General features: G+C 33.8%; 1 protein-coding gene across 1 annotated transcript; it reads left to right on the top strand.

Annotated features, from left to right (window-relative positions):
* Positions 1–3,568: 3,568 nt before the first annotated feature.
* Positions 3,569–7,797, top strand: LOC114324391 (macrophage mannose receptor 1-like). The gene is made up of 4 exons (XM_028272218.2): positions 3,569–3,777; positions 6,104–6,156; positions 6,489–6,597; positions 7,457–7,797. Exons 1-4 carry the CDS (start codon positions 3,615–3,617, stop codon positions 7,702–7,704), a joined length of 573 nt encoding a protein of 190 aa, XP_028128019.1. The 5' UTR covers positions 3,569–3,614; the 3' UTR covers positions 7,705–7,797.
* Positions 7,798–8,807: the final 1,010 nt, after the last annotated feature.

The following is an 8,807-nucleotide window of genomic DNA, read 5'->3' as shown; positions in this document are numbered from 1 at the left end:
AATTTTCTTCTTCTTACGGTGCCTATCCGTTCCGGATCTTGGCGATCAGCATGTCTTTCCTAACTTTGCTTCGAAATTGTCCAGTTGTAGATGTATTGAACCACTTTCTCAGTATCTTTTTTTTTTCATGTTCATCACTGCGATGATGATTATTACAATTACAATCTGGTCATAATTGACCAATGAGCAATTTTAATTTAACCTAAATTACTACTGTGGCTTAAAATTAAGAGCTTACTCCATAGCGTCTCTTATCTCATCTAACAAGATAGTGCACTATTCTAGCATACACACTAACGCGCACAAGCACTATGCTCTGCTTTTCACATTCACCTATCACTTCAACTAGTTCAAAAGGCTTTGTCCTCTTCAGTCTTCTAATTTGCCCAGTGGTATCGAGGAGGTGGATTGCCTCAATATTCTCGTGCATATGAAGTCGTTGCTCGTGACTTCCTGCCATCTTCTTGATGATTATATCCACAGTTTCCATTCCTAGGTCCTTATGGAGATCACTGTTGGTCACATACCAAGGAGCATCTACAATATTTCTTAGTATTTTGTTCTGGAATCTTTGTATTACTGCTATATTACTTGGTCTAGTACACTCCCATAGTGGGCATCCATAAGTCCATACAGGTCTCAATATTTGTTTGTAAAGTAGTAACTTATTATGCATCGACAATGTGGAGTTTCTTCCAATTAGCCAATGCATTTTTTATATCTTATATTTAGTTCTTCCCTTTTTTTCTTAACGTGCACCTTCCAGCGTAGTTTTGCATCTAATATTATACCCAAATACTTAGCAGTATCTGCATATGGTACTTGGAAATTGTTGATTATAACTGGTATATATGTATTTTTTTGTTGGTGAAATTAACATGGACAGATTTAGTTTCATTCAGCATGAATCTCCATTTTTGTGTCCATTTATGGATTGGGTTAACTGCTATTTGGACCTTGTTGGTTGCCTCTTCACTTATCGTCCTTACTGCTTGAATAGCTTTATCATCAGCAAAGGTGGCAACTGTGTTGTCTTCCAGTACAGGTATATCACACGTGTATAGTAGGTACAGGACCGGACCCAACACACTGCCTTGTGGAACACCTGCTCTAATTTCTTTTAAGTCTGAAAAACAGTCTTCTTACTTAATTCTAAATTGTCGTTCTTTTATGTACGATTGTAAAAGTTTTGAGTACTGTATAGATAAAAAACATTTTAGTTTGTATGTTAAACCTTCATGCCAAACTTTATCAAAAGCCTGTGCAGCATCAAGGAATACAGTTGAACCGACTTTCTTTTCTTCTAGGGATCTTTCGATAATATTTGTGATTCTGTGGACCTGGTCAATTGTTGAATGCTTATTTCTAAATCCGAATTGATGTGTCGGTATCAAATTTCTTGCTTCGATAATTGGTTTTATTCTCTTGGGGAGCAGTTTCTCAAACAGCTTCGATATTACAGGAAGCAGATATATCGGTCTGTATGACGAAACCTCATGTGCTGAAACCAAGATATTCTTCTTCTCCCTGGTCCTCTTTTTCCAAATACCTTGCTCTGAAGAATGAGTTGCAACAAGCAATATCTCTGTTCATTAGGTACTCATAGCATGGCCAAGATATTCTAGTTGGCGTTCTTTGATTGTGTTAATAATCGCGGATTCCGTACCCATTCTACGTAGGATCTCAACCCTGGTCACACAATCCACCCATAAAATTCTTAAAGTGCGTCTGTGTCTCTAACACCACATCTCGAATGCCTCGAGTTTTCTTAAAGAAGCTTTGAAAGTGTCCAGGCCTCTACTTTTAAATTTCTAATAGAAAACAATATATAGGGCGGAAACTACTTATGGAATAAAATTGTTTGTTTTCTTACTTTAAAAAATGATCAAAAAACGCTGTGATATGTCAACTTCTAGATTTAAATGAGCGCTTTTTAAATAAAAATTTAAATTAAAAATGTATACCATTTTAATTAAATTGCAATGCGAAGCCAAAACTGTCTTAATTTTTACTTAGTTCCGAGAGCGCAACCAGCACTCTTATCGACGATTTCACCACTTTTTAGTGGTTCTTCAGAGAATGCATAGGTTGCTATCTCTGTCCTAAGTAGAAATTTTCGACTCTATTAGTCCACGCATTGCAACTGACGAGATGGTAGTAGGTGCGTAGCGGCATCTACTAAATAATCAGTTTTCAATTAAATATCTTTTAAAAATATTTTTAAATATTTTTATTAGGATGAAAACTTTGACCAGAAATTTAAATGTGGAACTTTGACCAGAAATGAAATTTAAATGTGGATTTAAACCACTTATGGAATAAAATTGTTAATGTCCTTGTGTCCACGCAAGTCTAGCATAGTCTATCATCTTTATTTTTAATGAAACAAATATACAGTATGGTGCACATGAAAGGAATAAATTCGTTATTTCGTAAACCGGCGACTTTACGGAAAAATCCCGAAACAGGTAGATTTTTATTTTTAAATTATGATATTTTGCCATATTATACATCACACAAGTGACGTCATCCATCTGGACGTGATGACGTAATCGATGTTTTTTTTTAAATGAGAATAGGGGTCGTGTGCTAGCTCATGAAAGATTCTCAATTATCTATTCAGTAATATAAACATTAACATTGTTATTTATACAGGGTGTCCAAAAACAATTTGTTTATATTAAATTAATTGACAAAAAAAACTTTTATTCGAAAAATTAACATTGCTTTTCGCTTAAATTAATTGTTAAAACTTCCAAAAGAAAGGTGCCTAGCGGGAGCTGGCTTGAGCATTGAATTTAAGCGAAAAGCAATGTTTATTTTTCAAATAAACATGTTTTTTTCTTTTTTTGTAATAACAGTAAAAAGTATTTTGTATTAAATAAATTACATACATTTTTCCTTTTTTGTCAATTAATTTAATTAAAAATTGTTTTTGGACACCTTGTATAAATAATTATGTTAATGTTTACATTACTGAATAGAGAATTGAGTAACGTTTCAAATGAGCTAGCACACGACCCCTATTCTCATTTTAAAAAATTATCGATTACGTCATTACGCCCAGAGAGATGACGTCACGCGTGTGATATATATGCTAAAATATCATAATCTAAAAATAAATATCGACCTGTTTCGGTATTTTTCCTTAATGTCGCCGGTTTACGAAATCACGAATTAATTCCTTTCATTTGCACCATACTGTATATTATTATAATCTACTACACAAAGCTTTTATGTCACCAAATTATTTAAATATTAAGTAATCATTACTTCCCTAAAATTTTAGTTCAAAATAAAAGATTTTGTTAGGAAAATTCAGATTTTCGGAGGAAAATTTTCGTCGAAGGAAATAGGGAAAATATATCTCTGTACAGAATGGTGAATTTTAAATTGGGGTGTTTTTGGTTTAAAGTTAAAATTTTCGGCTTAACAAAAAATATAAAAATAAAAAATGGCCATTTGTTCGATAATTTGCCCAGACTATTATCAAGTGCATACCAACGTGCACATCTTTTTATCATAAAACGTATTTTCCAAAATCCTTTTTAAAAAACATTATTGTGTAAAAAAACTAAGATATTTAGTTTAATGACTAATGGTTAAAAAGGCCGATGCATAAGTATATAAAAAGAGAACGTTCAAATTGTTCTTCGTACATAGTTTTATGTAGTGCTAGTCAAATACATAAGATGACTACTAAAGTTTCAGTAATTTTGCTCTTGTGCTTAGCTATATTGAAGCAAAATGCCGCTGAAGGAAGGAAGGCTAAAACTGGTAAGAAATACATAATTTTTTTCTTCTACTTCCTCTTTATAAGCAATTCGGCTTGTTCATTGGCGGATTGATACCTCTATGGAAGGTTGTCACTCCATCTTTTGCGCGGTCGCTCGGCCGATACTTCTTCTACCGATTGGTGATGTATTTCTTGCTATGTTGATGATGCGTATCTTCCCTATTCTGCTTTTGTGGTTATTCCATTCTTTTTTTTTTATTTAGTGTCCATTCTTTTATACACTGTACGTTACATTGTCTTCTGATGTCTTCACGCCTCTTTCGATCTCTCAGCGTATTTCCTGTAATTCTTCTCAGTACTCTCATCTCTGCCGTTTCCAGTAATCTTTGTGTTGTGGCTGTATCGGCTCTTGTTTCTGATGCATATGTCATGATTGGCCTTAAACTGGTCTAGCTTTATAAATTCTTGACTTCATCTCAGTGTTAATATGTTGGCTTCGCCATATAGTGTTATCAAGGCATCCTGCCAGTCTATTTGCTTTTTGTACTTGATTTCTCACTTCTTTGTCCAGGTCTCCGTAACTTGACAATGTAATTTCAAGGTATTTTACTTCCATTACTTGTTCAATACTGATACCATCAATTTCTGTTTTATATCTGATTGGTTCTTTACTAATTACTATTGATTTAATTTTCCGAGATCAAATTGTCATATTGAATTCCTTTGGTCAAATATATACCTTTTATAAAGGAGTTTATTGGTTTTTTGTATTATATGGTATACAGCCAACTAGAGGAAAACTGTTTTCTTGTGGATTTCTTTGGTCTTATGTTAAATCTGTGGAATAATCTTTGCAGACTATCTTCATCTTGGGATATCAACATTGCGTCGTCTGCGTAGCAGATTATTTTTACTTCTTTGTTTCCCATTCTATATCCCCTTCCTTTGTTGACGTTTTGATGATTTCATCCATGATTAAATTGAAGAGCATATGACTAAATAGGAGAATAGGAGTCTCCCTGTCTTATTCCGCTGCCTATATCTATAGATTCTGTAAGTTATCCATCTATTTTGGCTTCTATTTTGTTGTTTTGGTAGATGTTTTCAATAGTTTTTATGATATCTAGGGAGACTTCTCTATTATACAGAAGATGGATTACATCTTTGTGTCTTACTCTGTCAAACGCTTTCTTCAAATCAGTCAGACATAGAAATACTGGTCTGTTATACTCCAGTGATTTCTTAGTACCTAATTTGCTTTATGACGAATATTGTATCTGTACACGATCTTCCAGTACGAAAATCCTGTTGTTCATCTGCTAAACTTATCCTCTGATTCATTAGGTCTTGCAAAATTTCAATTGTAAGTTTTAACAAGTTAATATCTCTGTAGTTTTCTGACTGCTTTTTATTTCCTTTCTTGCATAGTAGACTTAGTTCGCTCGTTCTCCATTCTTCCGGTATTTTATTGTGTTTTATGATTTTGTTAATTAATGTTGTTAATTGTTCTATCATTGCTACTCCACAATATTCCAGTAATTCGTTTGGTATTCCATCCTTACCTGCAGCTTTTCTGTTCTTCAGTTTTTCAAGTTTTTTTTTCGAAATTCCTGTAAACTTACTTATATAGTTAGGTTTGTTCCAACATGAACTTTTGGACGGTCCAGAAACCGTCACGAAACTACTTGTACCGTTTGTTGTGCGCATGTTCGTAATTGTATCGCCCAGTTATCGTCCCATGACGGTAATCATTTATTTGTCATTTTTGTTGGTGACAGCTTGTGTGCTTTTAAGTCGATCAAAGGCTCAAAAACTTTAAAGAATTAAATCCTAGTGCGCAAGTCAGTCCAACCAGCACATTTATGCATTTGCCCGATTACTGAAATGATCATCACGAAACCGTCACCGAAAGATCACAATTCTTGTTGGAACAGTGGGAAGGACGATCCGACGACGATCATATTTTTGTTGGGACGGATTTTGTTTACTGCGCAGAAGCGTTACCGTTTCGTGACGGTTCTCGGTCGTGTTGGAACAAACCTGTTATTAACATCTTCATTTGTGGTAATTTTTGGTGTTTACGGTTCTAGCACCATTTGTTCTTCCTCTGAATAAAACTTTTTTAGATAGTAAATCCATGTGTTTAATCTCAAATATTCATCATTTATATCCGATATTAAACAGAACGCTGATTTATCCATTTTTTATCTTTAGAATGGGCCCATCAGCTTAATACTCTGATACTCAGAAGTAAATAACGAATGGGACCATTCTGTAGAGGTAACACAATATTTTAACTGTGAACAAATATAAAATTATCTAAAATAGCGTGAGTAATGACTTAATGCCAACTATTCTATATTTCAGATGATCTGATATTTTTTGCTAATAGTGAGTACCATATTGATGATACTTCTCTGGTAAGTTGTATACAATAAAAAGTAAAAAAATGCAAACTTTATTTATTTGAGGCGCTCAGAGCAACAGTGGCCTAACCCCAAAAATGAAGTTTTGATATAAATTCAATCTATCCATTCGAATTTACATTGTGCTTATGGGATGGGGCTACAAATTATGTAGCGCCATTTAGCCAAATATAGAGGTAGATTGTGTAGACTCTTGTTAATCCGATTTAATGTTGCTGCTTTTATTCATATATTAATCTAAAAATGCTCAATTTGTGGATTAGGCCACTGTTGCTTTGAGCACCTCATTTGTGGACGATGCAGTATTATTTTTCTTAATTTTTTAGCGTACTTGGGAGGATGCAAGGAAACTGTGTCAATCTCTTGACATGGATCTCGTCAGTATTGAAACACCGGAAGAAAATAACTTTCTTTTCGAATCGCTAAAGAAACGCTGTGAGTACCTTTATTATTGACTTAAGACAACTCGAAATGAAAAACTAACTCGTACCTGCGATTTTATTAGGTACTAAATAATATCTACGATTAGGACAGTAATGAGAGAGGGGGAACATTTTTGGTGGCCATCATTATTTTTAGTGGTGTAAGGAATGAGGGGAAAGGTGTAGCCTAACATTTTCTATCTGTCTATCTAATTAGCCTTATTTGATTCATTTTTGGACATAGGTCTCCCCAATCCTTTTGCATTCTTCTCTGTCTGTCACTACAGTTATCCACCTACTGTCCACGTGCTTCTTGTTTTTTATCGGTTATCAATACGATGTCATCAGCGTACCTTAGATAGTTCAAGCATTGTCCAAAAATTTTTATACCTTTTTCTTTCCATTCTAATCTTTTAAACTTACTCCTCGAATACTGCGCTTTAACATCTGTTTTATCGGGAACGTCGTCGTGAATAACGTTTGCAAGGCTATCATGTAAACTAAATATATAAATAACCATAAACATTTCAATATTAATTTCAGTATTGCTTATTTTGCCGCATACTGTACTTGAAAAATATTGAAGTGGTATTAGATTCTTGTCATCGTTCGAATAGCCTTTGATCAGGTCTCCAACAGTTTTTGACCAGAAGAGCAGTTGTAGGTAACCCCAACAGGAAAAGACTTGAAAATTATTATCCCCGAGAAGGGGTGAAACTTATCCCCAGGTAAAATCACACTTCGGTGACGTTTCTTCATTGACATGTTACCTATTTGTATATCAAATTTCATGTCAATTCTAGGGGGTCTTTAAAATTTGGAGGTTTTGCAATATTTTACCGTGAGTGAATGGACTAATATTTTTATTTCAGATGGTGATGGAGCTGAATATTCGTTTTGGACTGCAGGAGTCAAAGAGGGGAATGGATGGACATGGACAAATACAGGGCATCCAATCAAGTACTTCAACTGGGCACCCGGTCAACCAGAAGATGCTGGAGCCCGTATAGAAATGATATATAATTATTCAGCTGGACTTCGCTGGTACGGGAAGCCTAAAGATTATGGTACTGAAGGCCTACATGCAGTTTGTGAACTAGATTGTGATTTTCATTGTTAAACGGGTTGCTGAAAACGTCGGTGTAGCTTGTAATGTTAATAACTATATCCCTTCATTGTAACACTTAGATAATAAATTAGATATCTGCATTTTCGTCCTAGCATGATTATCTCTACTACCAAAAAAGCCAAACCCACAACACTGCAACGAGTTCCGTCTGATAAGCTATTTTTAACTTGCTACACTATACTGACGAAGCCCAAATAGGCCGAAACACCGATGTATATAGTTGCACAGAAATGTATGGAATGATGACCCTTCATCATTTTATATATTTCCAACTAAATTCACATTCACTTTACGAGTATTAGCCAATGATTTTACTTATTTATATTTATATTTATATATATATATATATATATATATATATATATATATATATATATATATATATATATATATATATATATATAAAATCAAATAGATGAAATAGAGAATGTGGAAAAATCCCCTTACGAACAATTCACACATCCACCATTTCACCATTTCACACATCCACCATTATATATATATATATATATATATATATATATATATATATATATATATATACTAAATTGCTAATATAATTGGGTGTGCAGTTGAATAGGGAAAAAGAAGACCATTAACGTGTTCTCATTTAAACCAATGCATTATATTTCGTACATAGTCATGTACATCATCAGATGCTAGGCTACAATATACAAATAATGAAAAAACAATCCAAATGTTACAAAATTTGATGACTTACTTTATAGAGAAAGGATTGATGTTGGATAGAATAACTTTTTCCACTTCATGGTTTTGTACATGTACATACGAAATTACGCCTCAAAAAAACAAATCGTAAAAAACTCGTCACAGGATAAAAACAGATTTCTATATCTTCGAAGATGTATATTTAAAACAGTTTAAAATTAATAAATATATAGGTTGACTATATTGACATTATCGATGGTTTTGCCTTATTTTATCAGAATTATTAATAATTTTATTTAATTTTGTACCGGCTTCTTGTGTCAACCTCTAAACGCCAACCGTGTGACCACTGACAGCAAGACAGAGAGACCACCTCAGAACTCAGAGGGCTTCCTATATCTGTCTCCTGTCAACAATCACACGGA

Source organism: Diabrotica virgifera, chromosome 4 (genome assembly GCF_917563875.1).
Source record: "Diabrotica virgifera virgifera chromosome 4, PGI_DIABVI_V3a".
Lineage (NCBI taxonomy): Eukaryota > Metazoa > Arthropoda > Insecta > Coleoptera > Chrysomelidae > Diabrotica > Diabrotica virgifera.
Note: the sequence above shows the minus strand (reverse complement) of the source record. Positions and strands in the feature narration are given on the sequence as shown.